This window comes from Pelmatolapia mariae, linkage group LG23 (assembly GCF_036321145.2).
Source record: "Pelmatolapia mariae isolate MD_Pm_ZW linkage group LG23, Pm_UMD_F_2, whole genome shotgun sequence".
NCBI lineage: Eukaryota > Metazoa > Chordata > Actinopteri > Cichliformes > Cichlidae > Pelmatolapia > Pelmatolapia mariae.
The window spans coordinates 41,308,518-41,332,783 of NC_086246.1; the positions used below are offsets into that span (position 1 = coordinate 41,308,518).

At 41.2% G+C, this 24,266-nt stretch overlaps 2 protein-coding genes across 2 annotated transcripts; one reads left to right on the forward strand and one right to left on the reverse strand.

The window, feature by feature from the left end:
* The first annotated feature begins 4,068 nt into the window (after nucleotides 1-4,068).
* Nucleotides 4,069-12,499, forward strand: LOC134621263 (uncharacterized). Its single transcript, XM_063467692.1, has 8 exons — nucleotides 4,069-4,100; nucleotides 5,957-6,130; nucleotides 6,837-7,594; nucleotides 8,572-8,647; nucleotides 9,640-9,850; nucleotides 10,065-10,153; nucleotides 10,231-10,403; nucleotides 11,744-12,499. Exons 1-8 carry the CDS (start codon nucleotides 4,069-4,071, stop codon nucleotides 11,935-11,937), a joined length of 1,707 nt encoding a protein of 568 aa, XP_063323762.1. The 3' UTR covers nucleotides 11,938-12,499.
* Nucleotides 12,500-12,609: 110 nt separating this feature from the next.
* stx6 (syntaxin 6) lies at nucleotides 12,610-18,529 on the reverse strand. Its single transcript, XM_063466031.1, has 8 exons — nucleotides 18,327-18,529; nucleotides 16,551-16,720; nucleotides 15,443-15,537; nucleotides 15,238-15,294; nucleotides 14,958-15,086; nucleotides 14,775-14,881; nucleotides 14,303-14,397; nucleotides 12,610-14,025 (listed from the first exon to the last, which is right to left on the reverse strand). Exons 1-8 carry the CDS (start codon nucleotides 18,359-18,361, stop codon nucleotides 13,949-13,951), a joined length of 765 nt encoding a protein of 254 aa, XP_063322101.1. The 5' UTR covers nucleotides 18,362-18,529; the 3' UTR covers nucleotides 12,610-13,948.
* Nucleotides 18,530-24,266: the final 5,737 nt, after the last annotated feature.

Genomic DNA, 24,266 nt, shown 5'->3' on the forward strand with positions numbered 1-24,266 from the left:
GCTGTGCACTGTGGGAGATGTAGGAACAAGCTCTATTTAGAAACACCTGTTTTTCTCCAAAAATATTTAGCACAAGTAAAAATACAACTTAGAGCACGGGGGGCGTTATATACACAGACATTCTAAACAAACGATAAATCATTCAGGTTTTTACTCACCTGAAAGCAAATATGAACATTTTGAATAATTAAACCTCCATTTTAAGAACGACACATTTTTACCCCTCAACCATAAAAGGCTGATGGGGTATGATCATCCCCCTGCTGGGAGGCCAGCGTGGACACCCAGGTTTGTGAATGCGATAACTCAAGAACATGTAGGAGTTTTAATTTGACACCGCAGGTGTAGCTACAAAAATCTTGGACACGTTCAAATCTCAGTGTCCTCGTTTTCAAGTTCAAAATAAAACAGGACACATACACTGTATATTTTTGTCTTTACAAATCACCGACCCTGAGTCAACCAAAACAGCCCCAGATCATCAAACCGCTTCTTCCTCCACGTTTGACATCTGATGTCACACACTAATGAACCATCCTTTTGCCCACTCAACGGCGTACAAAAATCCTGCATGATGAACTGAAGGACTCAAATTTTGGTTCATAAGTCGATAACACCTTCCCAGTCAGGCAAGCTTTTTTTTTTTTTCTTATTCTAACATCTTAGCAATGTTTTTTTTTTTTTTTTGCTCCAACTCAACCTCTCAGATTTACAAATGAAAGGCTTGTCTTTACAGACTAAACTGAGACTTGCTTACTATAATCACTATTAAGCTGTTCTTGAAGCTTTGATGCTGTGAGGGGCCTATCACGCTTGTAAGGACACCCGTAGAAATTGGTAGCACCAACTTCAATTACAGTGCTCTCGCCCTTATCACTTTTCCTACAGGTCAGATTGGAGTGTGTTTGACGTTATAAATATATTAGAACAGTTATTGATTTAAAGCGTAATTAATTTTAAAGAAGAGTGATGGGGCACTAGCGACTCATGTTTGAGTAAGCTCTGTTGAGCAGTGCAGCATCAACAGCGATGAACTCGAAGGAAAAATGACGACGGAGCGAAAGAATATACTTAAGCTCTTTGGGAACTTTATTTATACACTGACACACATTACATCCTCTCTTTCAAGGCGAACATTCCTGAGTGCCACCCGCTCAATTGGTCAGGGGCGTGACGAGGCAGCATACGTGCCTTCACGGACAAACTGTGCCCCCTTGTGGTAACAACTAAAATACTGCGTCTCAGTCAAACAATAACACGAATGCAGTTCAACACATTTAGCAACTTGAGTACACAAATTAAATATCTCAACAAGCTTTCTCGTTTCTAGACTGATAAAACCATGATGAGTCTATTTTATTGTGCTTTCATTGAATCCGTTTTATCTTGTGGTTATCTGTAAAGAAAAGGAACCACATCTGAAACTAACATCCCTGTACACCAGACAGTTACAGTGGTTGGCTGGTTCACTTTTCTGGAGTCAAACCCTTTGCACAGTGAATTTCAGTTTCTTCCTTCTGGGTGAAGATTTCTGTGTCTTTAAGATATGAGGAAAACCAGTGCAGAACTTAACATTTCAAAAGAATGTAATTATTGATGGTTTCAAATGCTGCACTGATTCCAGCAACACTACCAATGGTGCACGAAGCATAATCAAGCAAACAACCATTAAAGCCATTAATCAATCAGCTGAACAACCCAACTAGTCAATCAATGCATCGATCAGCCAGTCAGTCAGTGAACTAACATTAGGTCTCTATGTTCTCTATCCTTGTTACTACTTGAATTAATAATTGATCAAGACATTGATTGATTACAGAAACCTGGTTACAGTAGGATGATTATGATAGTTTAAATAAATCAACACCCCTGAGTTAATTGTCAGAATCCTCCTAACACAGGCAGAGGAGAGGGTGTGGTGGCAATCTTTTCCTCCAGCTTTTTAATCCACCAAAGACCCAGACAGAATTTTAATTCATTTGAAAGCCTGACACTTACCCTTGTCTAAATGTAAAATATAGTTTTATTTGTTGTTATCTATCGTCCAACATGGGCCTTACTTAAAGTTTTGTCTGATTTCTCAGACCTTTATCTGATTTAGTGCTCAGATAAATATATTATTTTGGTTGATATTTAACATCAATTCAATTCAAGTTAATTTTATATATACAGGTCCTTCTCAAAAAATTAGCATATTGTGATAAAGTTCATTATTTCCTGTAATGTACTGATAAACATTAGACTTTCATATATTTTAGATTCATTACACACAACTGAAGTAGTTCAAGCCTTTCATTGTTTTAATATTGATGATTTTGGCATACATAACTCATGAAAACCCAAAATTCCTGTCTCAAAAAATTAGCATATCATGAAAAGGTTCTCTAAACGAGCTATTAACCTAACCATCTGAATCAACGAATTAACTCTAAACACCTGCAAAAGATTCCTGAGGCTTTTAAAAACTCCCAGCATGGTTCATTACTCAAAACCGCAATCATGGGTAAGACTGCCGACCTGACTGCTGTCCAGAAGGCCATCATTGACACCCTCAAGCAAGAGGGTAAGACACAGAAAGAAATTTCTGAACGAATAGGCTGTTCCCAGAGTGCTGTATCAAGGCCCCTCAGTGGGAAGTCTGTGGGAAGGAAAAAGTGTGGCAGAAAACGCTGCACAACGAGAAGAGGTGACCGGACCCTGAGGAAGATTGTGGAGAAGGACCTTGGGGGACCTGCGGAAGCAGTGGACTGAGTCTGGAGTAGAAACATCCAGAGCCACCGTGTACAGGTGTGTGCAGGAAATGGGCTACAGGTGCCGCATTCCCCAGGTCAAGCCACTCTTGAACCAGAAACAGCGGCAGAAGCGCCTGACCTGGGCTACAGAGAAGCAGCACTGGACTGTTGCTCAGTGGTCCAAGGAACTTTTTTGAAAAGTATGAAAAGGATGAAAGCAACTTTTGCATGTCATTCGGAAATCAAGGTGCCAGAGTCTGGAGGAAGACTGGGGAGAGGGAAATGCCAAAATGCCTGAAGTCCAGTGTCAAGTACCCACAATCAGTGATGGTCTGGGGTGCCATGTCAGCTGCCGGTCTTTGGTCCACTGTGTTTTATCAAGGGCAGGGTCAATGCAGCTAGCTATCAGGAGATTTTGGAGCACTTCATGCTTCCATCTGCTGAAAAGCTTTATGGAGATGAAGATTTCATTTTTCAGCACGACCTGGCACCTGCTCACAGTGCCAAAACCACTGGTAAATGGTTTACTGACCATGGTATTACTGTGCTCAATTGGCCTGCCAACTCTCCTGACCTGAACCCCATAGAGAATCTGTGGGATATTGTGAAGAGAAAGTTGAGAGACGCAAGACCCAACACTCTGGATGAGCTTAAGGCCGATATCGAAGCATCCTGGGCCTCCATAACACCTCAGCAGTGCCACAGGCTGATTGCCTCCATGCCACGCTGCATTGAAGCAGTCATTTCTGCAAAAGGATTCCCGACCAAGTATTGAGTGCATAACTGAACATAATTATTTGAAGGTTGACTTTTTTTTGTATTAAAAACACTTTTCTTTTATTGGTCGGATGAAATATTTGGGAATTTTGGGTTTTCATGAGTTATGTATGCCAAAATCATCAATATTAAAACAATGAAAGGCTTGAACTACTTCAGTTGTGTGTAATGAATCTAAAATATATGAAAGTCTAATGTTTATCAGTACATTACAGGAAATAATGAACTTTATCACAATATGCTAATTTTTTGAGAAGGACCTGTATAGCACCAAATCACAACAACAGTTGACTCAAAGCATTTAATACTGTAGGCTAAAGACATTCCCATAATACAGAGAAGCCCCCAAAATCTCCTCCAGCAGAACCATGCTCGTGGGGGGAGGGGGGGGGCTGCCATCTACCGCAACCACTTGGGGGTGAGGGAATGTAGACAGGACAAAAGGCATGCTGTGGAAGAGAGCAAGACATGAGTGATAACTCGTAGTTAAATGGAAAGTGGTGTATAAAGCGTGTGGTGAGTTAAAAGAGGTAAGAGCAGGAGAAATGCTCACTGCATCATGGTAAACCAGCAGTCTGAGAGTGACGTGCTGTATTGGGGTGATATGGTACTATGAAGTCTTTAAGACAAAATAATGGGCCTGATTATTCAAGACCTTGTATGTGAAGAGAATGATTTTAAATTTTAAATCCATTCTGGATTTAACAGGGAGCCAGTGAAGAGCCAGTATGGGAGTAAAATGCCATTTGTTTCTAGTCCCTGTCAGTACTCTTGCTGAAGCATTTTGAACCAACTGAATGCTTTTCACAGAGTTTTTAGGACATTCTGACAATAACAAATTATACTAGTCCAGCCTAGAAGTAATAAATGCATAAACACGTTTTTCAGCATCACTCTGAGCCAAGATGTTTCTAATTTTAGAGCTATTGTGCAAATGGAAGAAAGCAGTCATAAATATTTGTATAATGTGCACATTAAAGGGCATATCCTGGTCAAAAACGACACCAAAATTCCACACAGTGTCGCTGGAGGCCGAGGTAATGCCATCCAGAGTAAGAATCTGGTTAGATACCATATTTCTATGATTTTAGGGCCAACCACAATAACCTCAGTTTTATCTGAATTTGCCATGGAAATGAGAAATGTCCATGGCAAGCAGGAAATTAGAGGTGATCCAGGTTTTTGTGTCTTTAAGACATTTTTGTAGTTTAACTAATTAGTGTGTGTTATCTGGATACATACACCAAATAACATGGATGTTATCATGGATAGATAAAGTTGGGTGTCATCTGCATAGGAGTGAAAATGTATGCTATGCCTTCTAACTGCTTAAGGGAAACATGTGTAATGCAATCAAAATTGTTGCTAGCACTGAATCCTATGACACACCATAATTAACCTTAGTGTGTGAACAGTGACACTGATGTGGCTGCGCAGAAAACTGCAGGGTGCCCAGTTAAAACCTGCACAAGTAAAAATATCAGCTGATGTTTCAGAAAACAGAGTCACTGTTTGTCCTACAGGGACCTAATCGACAGAAAGAGAATGACATGGGGAGCATCTTTTTTTAAATGTACTTTTAGCTTTATAGTCACAGAATAAATCATCTGAACAAGTTCAGAAATACTTTTGGCCTAAATAATAGAATAGAATAGCCTTTTATTGATATTGTTCATGTACAATAAAATTGTAAAACATCTTAATAAAAAGTAGCTTTTAGCTCTAGGTAAAATACAACTTTTTAACATCTGCTCCTAGGAGATGAACAGAAGAAGTGGCCTGTCTAGGAGTAGTCTCTCTCTCTCTCTCTCTCTCTCTCTCTCTCTCTCTCTCTCTCTCTGTGTGTGTGTGTGTGTGTGTTGTGTGTGTGTTTTAAAACTATATACGACAATTTTTGGGAACAGGTGGTGGCATCCCCAGTAGCCCTGAAACCACAGAGTTAAACCTGAAGTTACCCTGATAACCAAAAACCCTGCCTCCTGCAGAGTTATGACTCTGCTGTGTGTCATGCTGGTAGAGATAACCCAAAAACTGGGAATTTACATCAGCCGTCAGCAGTCTACACTACCTGCTCAGGTGTATTGGCGGCTGACAACATTTCACAAACGAACACTCAGGGACTAAAAGTATAAAAAAGTACTATCAGTGCTACAAGTACACGATTATTACTTGATCATTACATGAGAACAGGTGAGACAGCACACCTGTACATGTTCCAGGACAATATGATGCAAACTAATTTTTGTTAAAGCACAACACTTTCTCTACTGTCCTGCTGGAAAATAATGAGGGCCAAAAGTCTGAAAAAGCCTTCAGAGCAGAAATGTCCCCACAGAGTGGGTCAAACACACTGTGCTGATGTAAACAGTCTGTGGGCTCGTCAGCTTAATTAATCCTGACGAGCTGCTCCTGGTAATCCTCCTTCCTCTGTCCCTCTGACCAATCAGAGCACCTGATGTCATCCTCGCTCTTCACCCCTCCTCGTGTGTGTATGTGTTCAGCCTCTTTGCGGTTGACCGGTTGCCACGGCAGCAGCAGTGTGAGGACGGAGTTCGTATGAAGCGTCGTTGTTTTCCTCTGAGAGGAGACCACAGCCTGCTGACCCCTGACACACACACACTGTGAGTAATACACACACACATGCACACACACACACACACACACACACACACACACACATACACACACGCATACATGCCGTGAGTAACACACACACACACATACACACACGCATACATGCCGTGAGTAACACACACACACACACACACACACATGCTGTGAGTAACACACACAATCACACACACACGCCGTGAGTAACACACACACACACACGCGCCATGAGTAACACACACAGTGTGAGTAACACACACGCCGTGAGTAATATATACACACACACACGTTGACTAACGAGGCTCAAACAGTTTTATGAAGAAGCTGTTCTTTAGTTCTGTGCTCTTAATTACATCATTATGACTTGGTGATTAAATTAACTGCAGAGCAGCTGACTGGTCACCTTTACCTTTAGTGACAAACACCTGAATCTTGAAGTTTTACCAGATAATGGGAAAAGATAGAAATGGGTTAAACAAACACTGAAATCAAAACACTAAAGAAGTTATTTTTAAATTATATTTTACTTCACAAAAATAATACATTATTTTTAAAAAATAAGGCAAAAAAAATTATTGTTTTATGATGAAACAAACAAAACGATAAATACTAAATAAAGGCTTCACTGACAAATCTGATTTTGTAGATCACAGTTTTATTTTTAACCTTCTCACTGAAACCATTAAGAATCAGCTTTTACATGTCTCACTATTTCAGCCTGGGGTTGAGGCAATGTGAACAGGTGCAGTCAGGGGGTGTGGCCTCTCTCTCAGGAGGCTCATCCAGCAGCAAACCCAACACCGCGTCGGCCAGGCAGCGGCCAGCAGCATCTCCGACTCGTCGTCTGCGTTTTGAGGATGAGACTGAAAAGGAGGCGGAATCTCGTTACCTGGAGCGACAGCGGCAGAAGAGACAGACGGGGAACTGCGGAGTTGGTGTGGTGATGTCCAAACCAGGCTTGAACCTGTACATCAATGGCACGGCGGAGGCAGGGAACGCTGTTGGCAAGCAGCCAAGGGGGCGAACAGTGGTGAGCAGAGCAGGTCAGAATCACACCTGTGAGAGAGGAATAAGATGCGGAGTCAATCTCTGGCAACACTCACCTGGAACTGACATGAGGGGGAGCCTAAACAGACAGCACCTTAACCTGCGGACTGAACCAATCAGAGAGACCTACATCGGCTCTGTCACCAGTGTGGAAAAGGATGGGGCTTACACACAGGTGAGACGGCAATCAGTGGAGCTAAATGGAGCCCAGGTGACTTTTCATCAAGCCATGCCCTACGCTGGCCTGCCAATCAACCCCTATGCCCCTCACTCAATGGGGCTGTGTACCACCCACCCGCCCAAACTGCACAGAGAGCATCAATTGGGGCCTGAGCCTAGGGAGAGGAGAGGGCGTGAGGTGGAGGAAGATCTGAACAACATGATGAAGAACTCCTCATCCTCCTCAGAGAGGAGCGCAGACACAACAGGTGAGAACTTTATCTCCTGAAAAACATTTGCCTACACACTCTGTGTTGAGCTAAGAAATTTACCTGCTAAATCACCACAGTAACTGGTGCTGAAGGCATCGCCTAGTCAGGATCAGGTGATGTTCAGAGTTTGAGTTTAAAATCAGCTGAAGAATTTCCTTTGATTCTTTTATGTGCAGCTTGTTCCTAAAAGCAGTCGATGAAGCTGCGGCAGCTCAGACTGAACATTCCTGTGTTCGTGTGCTGTTGCAGAAAATGTCTAAATGTTGTTCTGCTTGATTATGATCTGCTGCTTAGTCTCTTTCACACTGCTGCAAACACAGAAAACACACCAAGCATAACTGTTCAACAATTTACATTAATTCACGCTGATCTGATTTCCACATCTTCTTAATCACCCTGTGGGACAGGAAGCTTGTATGTTAATGTTTTACATGGATTCACTGCGATTCAGATCTTAATTTTACCACTCTGTGCCACAAATCACCAGATTAAACAGCTACTGCACCATTCGTCTCTCAGATTATTTATATTAGAATTTTATGTTCTTTACAGATTTTTATCTATTTTTATCATCATCTTCTGATAATGGCTCTAACTGGACTGGCAGGACTCACAGATATCATTTAGTGCAGAGGAAGAGTCACAAGACATATGAAATGCCCATTTTTATGTGAGCGCACTCAGAGCCTGAAGCCCAGTTTAACAGAGAAAGTTGATAACCAGTATGCTGACACCCATTATCTCTGACTGGGATTTTAAGTTTTGTTGAGCCAGCTAACACAGCGAAAGCCTGGATATCTTGAACTTCCTTGTACCTTGTAACTTCTGTTGTACCTCTAAACATAAACATGGGGCTACCAAAAATCATTTTTATTTAATCTGTGAGCAGTTTGTTTGGCCTCCAGAGTTCACTGCAGAGCTGCACATGCGCCTCTAAACACACCTTAACCACTAGATTTCTAATTTGTTTACAGCTGAGAGTCATCCCCCGCCCACCTCAGAGCCAATGAGAGCAGAGCTCCACCAACTTGACGTTTCACTTCCTGCACAGTGAGTTTGTGTGATTTCATTATCACAGCTGGTCAAGGAGATGAGCATCACACCTGGATTCATGTGTTTCATGAGTTTAGTTGCAGCAGCCTAACTGATCGCTTACTTGGATTTAATTGTGTTTTGATCACATGCTCATCCCCGCTATTCAATTCAACTCAATTTTATTTATTCATCGCCAAATCACAACAGTTGCCTCAAGGCGCATATTGTAAGGTAGACCCTACAATATTACATACAGAGAAAAACCCAACAATCATATGACCCCCTATGAGCAGGCACTTTGGCGACAGCGGGAAGGAAAAACTCCCTTTTAACAGGACGAAACCCCAGCAGAGACAGGCTTAGGGAGGGGCCATCTGCCGCGACTGGTTGGAGTGAGAGCAGGAAGACAGGATAAAAGACATGCTGTGGACGAGAGCCAGAGATTAATAACAATTATGATTCAATGCAGAGAGGTCTATAATGTATAAGGTATAAGGTTAATTGTGGACCCCCACAATTAACCTTAGTGTGTAAAGAGGACTCTCCATTTACATGAACAAATTGGAGTCTATTAGACAGATATGATACAACCCACTGCAGCGCAGTACCTGTAATACCTACAGCATGCTCTAATCATCATTTTAACAGAAAATTATGGTCAACAGTATTGAACACTGCACTGAGGTCTAGCAGGACAAGTACAGAGATGAGTCCACTGTCAGAGGTCAGAGGCCAGTAATGGTTTAACTACTGCCAGCTTGAAGGCCTGTGGTACATAGCCGATTATTAGAGATAGGTTGATCATATTAAAGATTGAAGCATTAATTAATGGCAGGACTTCTTTCAACGGTCTTGTAGGAATGGAGTCTAAAAGACACGTTGATGGTTTAGAGGAAGCAATAACTGAAGTTAACTAAGAAAGATCAATACACTGTTTAAATCCAGCTGTGATCTCAGGTGTTTCCAGGTGAGGTGTCATGTGACTGATCTCAGGATCTGTGTTGCAGTTTAAGCAGCAGAGAAGATTCCTCCCGTCTTTCTCTGCGACGTTTTTTCTCCACCGTCACACTGAGCAGGACTCGAACCAGCAGCCTCGACCGCCTCTGCTCACGGACCCGTGAGCGAACCCACCCCTCCCTCGCTGACTCCACCTCCTTAATTTCCAGGAACTCCTCCAGCCTGGTGAAGAAAACTTCATCTGTTGAGTCGCTCAGTGTGGTGAGAACATGAATTATACATATATATCTATATATAGATATATATCTATATATAGACATATATCTATATCTATATATAGATATATATCTATATATCTATATATATATATATATATATATATATATATATATATATATATATATATATATATATATTCTTTCATCAGATGCCGAGACTACTTCTTTAACCTATCTGTTTCCTGTCTGTTCAGCAGGAAGTACCACTTTTCCAGTCAAGAAAGTCATCTTTGGAGCTGAAGAAGAAGAAAGATCGTTCTGTGAACTATAAACCAGCTGCTGAACAGTAAGACACACACTTCTCTTTTCTACCCTGATACTCAGACCAGCCCATCACAGCCTACCCACCTGTTTGTCTCTCAGGTTCTTACCTGGTAGTCTTGGCGTCAAAGACATCAGTTGTCCCTCTTCAGTTTGCTCTGTTGGGCGGATTCTTCAGATTTGCCCTGATGGGACATTTTTATTGGAGCTTAAGCGACCAGTTGGTCAAACGTTTGGCTTCATCATCAGCAGAGGAAGAGGACGACGTGACACTGGTACTAACTCTACCGACACTTCCCCTAATACTTAATATATATAAGTATTTTTCACATTACTACTGATATCATCTTAAATACTACTCACATTACTAAATATATCGACTCACTAATATGCTGGGGTCAGGGAGATTCTATCTGGGGACTTTATTGTCCTGCTGTGGAACAGTGACGGTAATGTAGAAAATGACAGTTCCCACAATGAAATGAGCGTGCGGCACCACCAATAGATCACAAAGCACATCACTGCCTGATGAGCTAGTCACAGCTGTTCCTTGCACCATGCAGCTTGAAGTTTCCTGGATGTAGTCCTGGAAAATGACACTGCGTTAAACAACTGCACAAGGATTGGATCACTGCCACATTTGTCCCGCCTTTCCACACAATTTAATTTGTTCTGATTGGATCTCATTTTTATTTTTTTTTACAAAAGTATAAATACATTTCATCATAGTTTTTGTCCTTGTGCATCAGTTTTTAATGAATTACCATGTTGTATTGTCAGGAAAAAAACGGTTATCGACAAAAACTATGCCGAAAACTATAGGTGAAAAAATGTAACAGATTGAGTGTATGTAAGCATCACAAATAAAACTACAATGCTTGGAAGACCTGTGTTAAAAATTCCTTACACTGTTTAAATAAAGAAAAAACTACATTTTTATAGAGGGGTTAATAATTCTTTCCATGTAAGTGTGAGAATTTTAAAATGAATTCTAAAGTCAACTGGGACCCAATGTAAAGAAAATAAAATGGAGGTAATGTGAGCTGGCATCCCAGAGTGTTTCAGGAGTCTGGCTGCAGCATTCATTATTGCTTGGAGGTATAACAGAGATAATTTGTCCATGCCCATAAAGAGAGCATTTCAATAATCTAAGTGTGATGATACAAATGCATGAACAATTTTCTTCATTTCAGAGGAGGCAACTATAGCTTGCAATTTAAAAATGTTCCTTAAATGGAAGAAACAGGAATGGGAGATCAATTTTATATGTGAGTCCAAGGTCAAGGATGAATAACATACAACACCAGAGGCCATAAGAAGATCATTTATAACCTCCACTAAAGCTGTCTCTGTACTGTGAGGAACTCTGAAACCTGACTGAAACTCTTGAAATAAATGATTCCTCTGCAGATAATCAGTTGGCTGTTTGTTAATGTTAAAGGAATGGTTGGCTCAACAGTGCTCTGACTTCTTGTCAGCCTGGCTACAGTGCTGAAGAGAAACCTAGGGTTGTTCTTTTTTTTCTTCAATCAGTGATAAATAGTAAGACATTCTAGCTTTATGAGGGCTTTTTTTTTTTATAGAGCAACTACTAACAGTTTGATGTACATTACAGGTGTGTATATAGAAGACATGAACAGCAGCACTGGGAAGCTGTATGCTGGCCTGCTAGCTATTGGAGATGAGATCCTGGAAGTCAACGAGGAGAAAGTGGCCTGCCTCAGTCTGGACCAGGTGACAAACCTCCTGATCAAGAACCAGTCTGTCACCATTCGGGTCCTTCGACACCAGAGGACATGTTCAGAGTGACAACCACACTGCCTGACTGAAGAACCAGTTGCCAACACTGAACCTGACTCACCTGTTTATGGCAGTAACAGAGTTAAAGCAAAACTGCAGTCTATGTCTTACACTTTCTCATGATGAGAAGCTTCTTGTTTCCTGTTAAATCACTTTGACTTGCTGGTGTGAATATTTGTTTAATGCCATGCAGTATTTGTCCTCTGAGCTGATACTGTTTTTTCAATTTTATTTTATTATTATATTAATAATATTATTAATGATTTTTTGTTTTGTTTTCATGAAGTAGCTTGGTTTTTTTATTTTGTCTGTGTTTGTTTTGCTTTTGTTAAAGAAAAAGAAAAATATTGTTTAAAAACAAGCTGGGACCTGCCAAAAGAAAATTATTCAAAGTGAAAAACTCATTGGTCAATAATTGAAATCAGTCAGACTGGATTAAAATGTACCTTAATCAAATGGTCAAAGTCTATTTTCTTTTCTTTTCTTTTCTTTATTGAATAAAAAAAATTATGCTCGAGACATATCATACCATCGGTCAGCAGATAATACTTTTATCAATCACTGATCTTTAACAGCTTTCTCCATTCAGACACTCATTATTTATTCTTGTTTAGTGTGAGGAATAAAGTTTTGCGGAAACATGAGCAGTCTGGTTAATCTTTAGTGTAAAAGCAGGTGAAATTTCAGGTTTGTCACAATCTTTATTTCAGTTTGTTTTGTGTTTCAGTCAGACATCAGAACACTGAAATCATTTATTCAGGAAACATTTTAGCGGCCGCAGGAGAATTGCCACCGTCACGGCGTACCATAAACCCGATATCTAGGACAATGTGACTGGCTGTTGCTGCCGTCATCCATTTTCATGTTTTAACTAACTTGCTCACCAGCCTTCAGGATATTACACTAAAGGAGCCACAGGAAGTCATCCACAGGTCAATAAGTCACTCAATATGCTGCACATGTGATAAATACAGGAAACAGAAATAAAAAAGACAATAAAATAAAACAGTTTCAGTCAAAAAACAAAACAGGAATTTTAGTGTTTCTACTTTAGCTGTAAAGTACTGCCATGAAGTTCAAACTGAACTAAACCAGTTTGAACTGAACTAAACGTGAGTTAAACTCTGACATTAAATTAAAATTAGTATTCAACACAACTGGATAAAAGTGTCTTTACAGTGGACCTGCTCTCCTCACTTCCTGTCATGTGTCTCCTGCTCCTGTGATGGATGTTTGTATTAAAGTTTCTAATAATTGGGTCACAGTGCATACCCTCCTGAGAACCAGCCTATTCATCATTTCCTCTCTGACATTTGTTTTTGGTCTATATGTTTTGAATTATTTGTTCTACCCTACTAAGTCCTGACGTACTAAATAGAGGACATCCTGGGCTTTCCATGGAGATCTCATGTGTCTGGGTGGCCTCTTTTAGCTCCAAAAAGGAAGGAAATCACAAAAAGATTCCTTTTTCCTTGGTTCTCAGGAGGATATAGTTTTCCCTGTGAGCCAAGAGCTCAGACTGCTCTCAACATTTTTTCTACTCTTGAATCTGGAAGATGCCACAGAGAGAGGATAGAAGCCCCACCCACCTGCTGTTCATACCTTCTGTTTATGAGGGGCAGCCAATAAGACTGTCTTGAAGCGTTGGAGGATAAATTGAGGGGCTGCACCAAGGCCTAGTATCAAATGAAAGAAGGATTACTTTGAGCTGTGACTCACGCAAAGCTACTGTGCAAAGGAGCAGAATAAGTCCACATTAAACTCGAGTGAAACTTGTTATTTTCAGTTTTAAATAAAAAGAACAACCAAACAAAACCACACCAAACATGACCTTTGACCTCTGAGGTGGTTCTAACAGTTAAACACTCAAGGAACCAAAAGTGCTGTTCACTCCCGATCAGCAGGAAGAGTCCATTAGAGTCTAAATAAAGTTCAGCATAGTCCAAAGAATGTTCAGTAGAGTATAAATGGAGTCCAGTAAACGGGATTAAGATTTCATATCGATAGGTGGAGGCATTGATCAGAGGATAAAGAAAAGGAGAATGATGATGAAGAGGATGGTAAGCAGCACGCCGATGGCACACCACTGACGACGATCTGCAAACACACAGAGTTAATAAGATGAGTACAGGTGAGTGCACCTCATCAATACAGGTAGTCACACTGACTCCAGCTCAGTTCAATCCTCAGAGGGAAGAACTACAGTAAGATCAATAATTCCATCATCATCATCAATAAATCCAAATCAGCTTAAAGCTACAAAATTTCCTGCCCTAATTGATCATTTCTGATTCATCAGCTCTGAACATCTAAAACCCTGCCCACCCCTCTGAGCTAACTCATATCTTGTTTCATGTGTTGTTGGGCAGATTACCGCTGGTCATGTGGGACACCTTGGCGAGCTTCTTCATCACGTTGTCCAGTTTGGACTGAGTGTTGTCCATTTCATGGCCAAAGTCATCCAACATCCTGCAGGAAGGACATCAGTAAGTCTCTGACAGGTGCCTCCTCTCCCCCCCTCACCTCTTTGCTTATTACAGGCCAAATAAAGTTCCAGTTCAATTAAATTTTATTTGGAAATTACTATATCAGAAACTAAAAGCTGTCTGAAGGTTTTTCATATACAAAGGATCAGACAATGAGCCGCTATGGTGAGGAGCAAGAACAGGAAGTGACCTTTAATCGTCACATAAAAAACACAACAACAAAAACAAACATAATGCCTTTGAGAAAGCACCGACCTGGGGATCACAGGAACTTTAGTTTACCGAATCACCTTTATCACTCTGACATTTTGTAGTCACATGACGTTCCCACCCACCCCTCTTACTACACTCGGTTCTTACACGGCCTGCTCATCCAGCTCCATGCCGATTCGCTCCGACATGTTCTTCAGGACTCCGATGGTTCCCGACACAAGTTCCAGCTGCTCCTCCTGCTGCTCCGCAATCAGCTATCAGAGACAGGAAACACTTTAGCGGCATTGTAAAGGTGGAAAGCTTGTATAGGTTTCTCAGGTGTTCTTGTACCTGCTGCTGGACCTGCTGTTCCTCGATGAACTGAGAGTTGGCGTTCTGCAGCTGGTGGTCCAGTCGGCTGTACTTATCTGCGCCAGGCTGCCATATGGGGCCCTGAGCACCACGTTCACCCAGCAGAGCCTGAAGGTCACAACAACAGTTACACGTGCACCAAGACCGGGTATACAGGAGGACCCCAAGAGGATCCAACTGAGATCTTGTGGTGCCCTGAAGGTTCTGCTGGATCTCAGTCTCGGGTAATGGATCACCCGTAGGCAGGTGTGACAGTTACCTGTTTGTTCTTACGGTCAGAAGCAGCAGGTGGAATCGACATCTGAGCTTTCATTTCCTGCAAAACAAACACAGCAGCAAATCAAATCGATCAATTCTGGACATCTCAGCTAATCAATCACCTGAACGATCTACCTTGTAAATTATTAGAATATGATTGGGTCCTTCTGTCTGAGCCATTGATCTCCTGTTGTCAATAAAGTTACCTTGATGGCAACCCGCATGCTGTTGATGAAGGCCTTCCTCTTCGACAGCTCGGCAGCATCCAGGTTGAACTTCTTTGGGTTCGACTCAACAATACGTAAACTTACCGTTAAGAAGAATTATCTTATTTTCATATAAAACATGTTACATAATGACAATGTTGGTGACGTGACCTCAACTCAGGGGTGGCATGTAGCCCCCTAATGCATGCTAAAGATGAAAGTAAAACCTAGTTCAGCTCAGAGAGCATATTTAACAAAATAAGAAACACATTTTAATATATTAGCTGAAGGTAATGACGAAAAATCACAACAACAGTTGCTTTATAGTGTTAGGTTAGGTAAAGGCCCGAGAAAACTGAAAAAACCCAACAATCAGACGACCTATGTGCACGCACTTGGCGACAGTAGAAAGGTGGAGGTTTCTTCCTATTAACAGAAGGAAACCTCCAGCAGAACCATGCTCAGTGAGGGGTGGCCTTCTGAGAGACCAATTAGGGATGAGGGGATGAAGACAGAACCATGCTGTGGAAGAGAGCCAGAGAAGCAAAAAGAAAAGTTTGAAGCCTAATCCTAATCTTAAAAGTAGAAATAGTGTCTGTCTCCTGAATCCAAACTAGAAGCTGGTTCCATAGAAGAGGGACCTGTTCTAATAAATTCAACACAATCACACTCTGTCTTCACAATCAGTGATTGATTGGAGCCAATTTCAGTGTTTGTAAATATGTAATTAATGATTACTAATTGATTGATCTGCTCTCAGCATGGACGAGGAAACGGGTGTCAATCAGCAGCTTCAGATGCAGTGGGAGGGGAGGAGTCTGTTAACCCTCCTCTTCTTCATTAAATTGTCATCAAACGGACTCTAACCATTTATGAACCAATCAAATTGCTCCATCTCACCTTGTGCACCAGGTCTATGTGAGGATTTACAAACAAAACTGTCTTCACTGTCCAGGGTTTTGAGGTGATACACATCTCCTCTTCTTCTTCATTCTTTCTTTTTCCACACCAATCTCAGATGCTCTAATCATAAAACTGTATTTACCTTTCCAGTACACCTGTATATACACCTGTGCGTGTTTCTGCTGGCTTCACATTTGAAGGATATTGATTGTCTCGTCAAGGTCCTCTAGGTCCCACTCGATGGAGCGCAGGCTGTTCCTCAGCTCATTGGTTGTCCAGTCTATCTCCTCCTTGGAGGCTCCGCCTCCCTCCACCATCAGTTCGCTCCATCTATGATGGAGGCTCTGAGCAGCGTTGACTGCTTTCTGCACCTCGCTAAAAAAACAAAACAAAAACAAAAAAACAAACAGGTGAAGTTGAACTTCAGAGGAACCTTAATAGCACAAACCAGAAACAGAACCAGGTCTATCTGCTGCATGGTGTTTTCATGTGACGTAAGGTAACTGGAAAACTAAATAAATACAAAACTGGAGGGTCAACTTTATTGATCGTTTACTGATCAGTGTTGAAATGTCCAGCAACAAGTTCAGTCAAATCTGCACAGCCACCCGGTTGTTCTTCTACAGAGCCAAGGAATCAAAATGTTTTTAAAATCACATGGCTCACTATCTGTACTCTGCCATGTCCCCCTTTCTCCACGCAAAATATGAAAAAGAAGAAAACATGTGAAGGAACTTATTATGTCAAAACAAAATGAGTCTAAATCTGAACAAATTCAGGTGAGAAAATATTGATAAGTAACAGATCAATCACAACATGACACATTCATACAAACAGTTTTGTGAATAAGACCCATACTTTAATATCAAGTTGTAATCATTAAAAAAGCTACTTATAGAAAGGAACCTATTAGTGTGAAGTAATGTTACACCTGTAAACAGGTTAATTATCACTGATCAATAAAATCAAACATCTCATCTGTAACGTTCAAACAGGCTGAAATCAGAAGCGATATAAGCACAAGCTGTAGTCCTGTGTGTGAATCGGGAGGAGATACAGGTGTTCCCTCATGTGACAAGTGATTAAGGTGCCAGAGAGGCCAGCCTCGCCCACCTGAGATCAGAGGTGAAAACGTCTCAAGCCTCTGAAGTTTGCACAGTGTATTATACAATCATCATGGGGGTCACTTTCATTTAACACGATGCAGTTGCTGCTGTGTGGTGGTTTATACGTTCGAGGAGACACAGTTCACTTTGGGATTCATTGGGAACATCATGAGAGAACACACACCCCACCCCTCACAGATCACTGAGGAGGAGCATCATAAAAGTTGGAGACACCAACAGACCGTAGAAAGTGATCAGGAGAGCGTTCTGTGATTGGCTGCAGACACTATAAAGCTGTGGTGGAAACGAAGCCAGTGCACAAAGTGTTCTCCACCACCTGCTGCACAAACTGCTTCACCTCCACAACATACAGGAGGTCTGTGACTCTCTGATAAACACACACCTATCTGGAAATGTCATCATTACTATTAATAACAATATTATTATTATTTATCCACTCATTCATTCATTCTCTGTCGCCTATCCAAATGTTATTATTATATAATTTTAATTGTTGCTGTTTCAGCTTCATTCCACCTGCTCCAAACAGAAGCTGGTAAATTTGATCTAAATAGAGTCTCTCACTCTTTCTCATCATCATCATCGTGGTACACACACACGGTCTAAAACACCTCCTAAAACTTTAATCTGATAAAAAACACACAAAGCTAACAGGCTAACATGCTAATAAACTAACTGTGAAGACACGTTTATGTTAACGTTAGCACGTTAGCTGCCGTGAATCTGCTCCGGCAGGCACGTCGGTCTCACTATTGACGGAAACAGATCGATGATCAGATCGATTATCGATCAGATATCACCTGTCCGCAGGCTAATGTTAGCTGCTAGCTCTGTGTTAGCGGCGCAGTTCTGACCCTTTGACGACGAAGAACGGGTCTTCCATGGACATCCCGCCGGCTCTGCTCACTCCATCACCCACTTTCTCGTAACCGAATCCGCGGATTCTGATTTCCGCCGGTCCGTCCTCACGAAGCCGCTAACGGAGCCGCTAACGGGCTTTGTTTACACGTAGCACCGGAAACAGCTCCGCGATGGCGCTCTTCTTCTTCTTCTCCGACTCTTATTACAGTTTCCAAACACGAAAACAGCGCCACCAGCAGTTGCGGGGAAATAACATTTAATTGCAATATTATACAGTGGTCCCTCGCTATACCGCGGTTCACCTTTCGCGGAATCGGTGTTTCGCGGATTTTTTTTGTGTGCAATTTTGCATGATTTTTTTAATTTTTTTAAATTTTTTTTTTTACAGCGCATTGTGCATTCTGCGTCCTGATTGGCTGTAGATCATTGTCAATCAATCTCGTGCCGTGGTCCTGTACAGCAGCGGTCCCCAACCCCGGGCCTCGGACCGGTACCGGTCCGTGAGTCGTTTGGTACCGGGCCGCGAGAGTTGAGGCTCAGGTGTGAAATGTATGGTTTTCAGGGTTTTTATCGGTTTTCAGCGTTATTTTGTTATCGTTTTTATCGTTAACTCGGTTTTCCTGGGTCTTTTCACGTGTATTATGAATAAATCTCCTTTTTTTCGGTACCGGTACTAGTTTTATTTTGTTGTATTTATCCGCGACACCTTAAAGACCGGTCCGTGAAAATATTGTCGGGCATAAACCGGTCCGTGGCGCAAAAAAGGTTGGGGACCGCTGCTGTACAGTACAGAAGGGTTCAGCTTGTCAAATTTACATAAATCTTCGATCGCTAGCAGTGTGACTCTGAAGTGCATTATTGTATGTTTGTTTTCTCCCCAACAAACACAACAATGTCGATGAAACGTTTTGCACCGTCAAAGGCAACTGCGGGTGCCTTTGGTTTCATTCTATAATACTGGACTTATTTTTCTACCAAGGTTTCAACTTTGAGGGTGTTTAAACAAGAGAGAAAAGTGTGAAAATGGTCATGCCTGTCTGAGAAAAGTGTATAAAGTGTGTAGTGAGGGGGTTTACAGTCTTAAAACATCTATTTCACCTATCGCGGGTTATTTTTAGAACGTAACTACCGCGATAAACAAGGGACCACTGTATACATAAAATAGAATAGAATGTCTTGATGCCTGCTCAATCATCCCGGTAAGTAAATCCCAAAAGGTTGATTCTGTTCATCTGGACATAGCATTTTCAATGGGAGAAACGTTTTGTGCAAATTTTCATGTCCATTGATCAACAACCACTGATCATAGACCATTGACCATTGATCAAAGGCCACTTATCAATGGTCATGATCCACAGGGAGTTGGGGAATGGCACAATTTGCATATTAATGATCAAGGGTTCATTCACTGGGCTAGTTTCAGTTATTGTGCAAATGTATTGTTTATAAGGTCGGGGAAACCTGCAGTCAGCTGAGACTGAAGAAGTCACTTGGATGAGTGACCAAACGTTTCTCCCATTGAAAACGCTACATCCGAATGAACAGAATCAACCTTTAGGAAATAGAATAGAATAGAATAGAACGGCCATTCATTGTCATTGTACATCCCCACGAAATTGTGGGTGCTCCAGAGTTTATAGTCACAGTATTCACTCGCTGTGTCTTTAGGGTTTCACTAGCTTGAATTGAATTGAATTGTATAGAATAGTGAACATACAACAATAACAATACTAATAATATTTTTCTTTTAGGTAACTCTTGACTGTGCTGGTGCCAGAGAGAAGCCAACACAGAACACACCAAAAATTAGTGTTTCTGTTTAAGTTAAATAAGTAAGTAAGTAATTACGGTTTATTTATATAGCGTTTTTCAATAACAAAATTCACAAAGTGTTTTACAATACAGAAATAGGTATGCACCAAATAAAATAGCATAAAGAGACAAAATTGGTGTCACATAGAACCTTTTAGAGAGAGGTTAACCTGCTTAACTTGCTGATAATCCTCACAGGGGCATTCTGGACCATCTGTATGTGATCCAGGGATGATTTGCTCAAGCAGAGAAATAACAAATGACAATAGTCATGGCAGGATGAACTTAAAGCATGTATAATCATTTCCATTTAACTTTGAGACAGTGTATTTAAGACGGGCAATGTTCTGCAGATGATGAAAACAACTTTGGACAGGACAGTCAACATGCTTTTCCAAGTTGAACACCTAATCAAAGGTAACACCCAGATTTCTCAAAGTGGAGGAAACTGAACGTGGGAGTGGCTATGGGAACAAAGTTGTCAGGTGCACAGATCAGAACTTCATGTGTTTTTTATTAATTCAAAGACAGATATTTTGCTGCCATTCAGTTCTTTATAACATAATTACGGTCTTTAAGGAGAGAAAAGAATATTCATCCATGTCTCTACATATTAAAATATAATTTGATACTCTACAAAGAGCTGTTTTGGTGGAGTGCATCTGGCAAAACTCAGACTGAAATTAAGCAGTTCAAACTTCTGTTAGCTGGTTGGCCACCACTTTTTCAGATTTTTGGAATAAAAGGGAGTTTTGAAATTGGCCTGTAATTCTCAAGTGGAGGGGTTAGCATTGGGCTTTTTTAAAAGAGGGTAAATAATAACCTGTTTGAAATATGTAGCAACAAAGCAATTATTCATTACCTTAAGAACACATGGTGTGAAAGACCTTTTTGAATAGTGAGGTTCGTAAAATGTCAAGTTGGCAAGAGGGTGGTTTCACTTTACGAGCCACTTCAGAGAGATTGCTTATTTTGTCTAAGAGTAGTGGACGGTTTAGGCATGGGCCCAGAGAGGAAGGAGGAGGGGTAATATTTGGTCTGATATTATGGGTCTTATTAATAGAGACAGAAAGCAAGAAAGTTTTTACACTCTATTAAATCTGCTGGCACATCAGAAATTACTTACTGGAGACAGCTGGGTCTGCCAAAAACACCCTTGATGACTCAAGGAAATGACAAGTTTTCCCACCAATTCCCTGTGTCCAAAGCGGCCTCAGTCACCTGAAGGCACCAAGGCACTGAAAAGAAACACTGTCATTTCCCATAGCAGCCCAGATATGTGGAAGAGCCTGATGATCATACACCCAGTGAGAAGAAAGACCATCACACACCAGCAGAAAAGCCAAGACAAGAACAAAACAAATACAACAGGTAAACGGGTAGTGGCAGCGGCAAAGCCAAACACAGGCACCACCTTGCCTGAAGGGTCTTTTCACAGCTCCACAATCAACCATCAAAGAGCAGGTAACAGAAAAACACAGACCCACAGACATCCACACACACACACACACACACACACACACACACACACACACACACACACACACACACACACACACACACACACACACACACACACACACACACACACAGCAGAGACTCATAGCCATGTCCTGATCCAGCTTTAACGAACTAAGCTTTCTGCCCTAGATCAGCCAAAACATAACCCAACTTTCATCATAACAGACTGAATAAAGTTTGATTCAGATATGTTTGTGGCCACCAGATCAGATGAAGCTCAATTCTGATTTGACCATTGAACTTAAATCTAAGGATTAAGAGCCAGTTTGCCGATGGAGCTGCAACAGCAGCAGACTCTGTTCAGTTTATGCACATATAATTTTTCATTATTATTCAGAAACTCTGAGTGTCCTAATGGGCTGAATTCAATTTAATTCAATTTTATGTATATAGCGCAAAATCACAACAACAGTTGCCTCAAGGCGCTTTATTGTAAGGTAGACCCTACAATAATACATACAGAGAAAAACCCAACAATCAAATAAACCCCTATGAGCAAGCACTTTGGCGACAGTGGGAAGGAAAAACTCCCTTTTAACATTAAGAAACCTCTGGCAGAACCAGGCTCAGGGAGGAGTGGCCATCTGCTGCAACCAGTTGGGGTGAGAGAAGGAAGACAGGATAGAAGACATGCTGTGGAAGAGAGACAGAGATTAACAACAAGTACGATTCAATGCAGAGAGGTCTATTAACACATAGTGAGTGAGAAAGGTGACTGAAAAGGAAAAACTCAGTGCATCATGGGAGTCCCCCAGCAGCCTATGCCTATTGCAGCATAACTAAGGGAGGATTCAGGGTCACCTCATTTGTATAGACGTGCTCATTATTTCTGCCATTACTGCATACAAAACAGCATACAAACTCTGCTTTAATGTTTCCAATACAATCTAACATCAGCTTCACTCAGGTGACAGCTCTCTGAGCTCCCATTAAAGGTCAGAGGTCACAGTACTGACAGTGTTTACCCTGTTGCTCTCAGCATTCTGCAGATAGATTTCTTCAGAGTGCCTCGTCATCTGCTCTCAGACCACCTGAAGCGATACTCAACAAAACAGGAGTTATCCATAAAAGAACGACAGTTTCGCATTCAGTACCCTGCTGTGCAAAGTGAGCTCATCATAGCCAGGGTTTGTCTGTGTTGGGTCTGTTCCCACAAACCCCGCTAGTTCTAGAGACTTATTCATCATGAAAGAAAAACAAGGCAACAGCGTTCGATCGATTACTTGCGCAAGGGAGGCCACATCTGTGTCCAGCACGACAATGACCCCAAATCCGGCCTCCTCTCGCTGCCTTTTATTGAGAGACAGTTCACACAAAACACAGCAAAGCAACGCCCACATGGTTCTAAGGCATTATATGTATATGTGTGAACTTCTGTATGTAGGTAAGAATGTGTGTGTGTGTGTGTGTGTGTGTTACCTCCTGCTGACCAAAGGGTCGTAAACGCAGGAAGTTTACATCAAAAGAAGCAGATCTTCCAGATAGGATGTATCTGCAATAAAACCTCCCCCAGCACAAAGTGGTTAGAGGTGGTACACTGTAAAATCTAATTAGTTCCCAGAACTCAAAAAAATTATGGAAACTCGTTGCCTCAAAAAAATTGAGTAAAGCTTAGCTAAAAATGACTAAGTTAGGACAACTTATTTATTTTGAGTACTCTGTACAAGCTCATTTGTTCCCAGAACTCAAAAAAATTGGATCAAGTTTACGTAAGATGACCAAGTTAGGGCAACTTACTCATTTTGAGTACACTGTACAGCCTTGTTAGTTCCCAGAACTCAAAAAAATTATGGAAACTCGTTGCCTCAAAAAAACTAAGTAAAGCTTACTTAAGATGACTGTTAGGACAACTTATACATTGCAAGTCTGCAGTATTAAGAATAACTTGATATTTCTGACTTGTTGACAATATTAATTGTTTACCTGCTGACAAACATTTCAAGTTCAACTAAATGAAAAAACAATTTGTGGTAGCCTGAATATGATTAAAAATAATAAACAACAATTTTTGTAATGATGTTAAAATGAGCCCAACTTTTATTTTCAAACACAACAAAGTACAACAGCCAACATACTGGACACTGTTCTGCTGAACAACAAACAGTTATATTGCCATCACTGTTATAATCTTACAATGAAAGTGCAGTCTCTAATTTAAACAACACATTTGTTTTCCATTCCAACACATGAGCTGGAATGTTGTAATATTTTAAGGATGGCTTGTTTCCAGTCCAGGCATTACTGCCTGAATGACTGTCATGGATCGAGGTGATCCAAATGTAGGTGCAGAAGAAAGTCTTTAACTTCCCTTAAGTACAGTGGCAGTGGATGTGGGTTGGAGATGCAATGAGCTTGAACCTGCAGGCAACCATCTTCACTGACCACACCATCTGTGACGGAGGACTCATCTCTCCTGGTGTCCTGCAAGCAAACAATCATATTTTTGGAACATGAACTTAATTGCTTTCTTAAAACATTTTTTCTGCATTTGGTATAAAACAGACTCCAATTTAGACAATCTCAGGCTCCCTCCCCACCGGAGAGGTGACATTCAATGTCCCAATTGTCAGTCTGGATAGCCCTGACCACCACCCAACATA

Bases quoted from the DNA above. Each gene is read 5' to 3' on its own strand.
- LOC134621263 (XM_063467692.1), top strand. From the start codon at position 4,069: ATGGTAAACCAGCAGTCTGAGAGTGACGTGCT. The intron at 4,101-5,956 runs GTATTGGGGTGA...CTGACCAATCAG, and splicing joins CAGTCTGAGAGTGACGTGCT to AGCACCTGATGTCATCCTCG. The intron at 10,404-11,743 runs GTACTAACTCTA...TGTACATTACAG, and splicing joins AAGAGGACGACGTGACACTG to GTGTGTATATAGAAGACATG.
- stx6 (XM_063466031.1), bottom strand. From the start codon at position 18,361: ATGTCCATGGAAGACCCGTTCTTCGTCGTCAAAGG. The intron at 16,721-18,326 runs GTCAGAACTGCG...TTGTTTTTTTAG, and splicing joins CCGTTCTTCGTCGTCAAAGG to CGAGGTGCAGAAAGCAGTCA. The intron at 15,538-16,550 runs ATATCCTTCAAA...CGGTAAGTTTAC, and splicing joins GGACCTTGACGAGACAATCA to GTATTGTTGAGTCGAACCCA.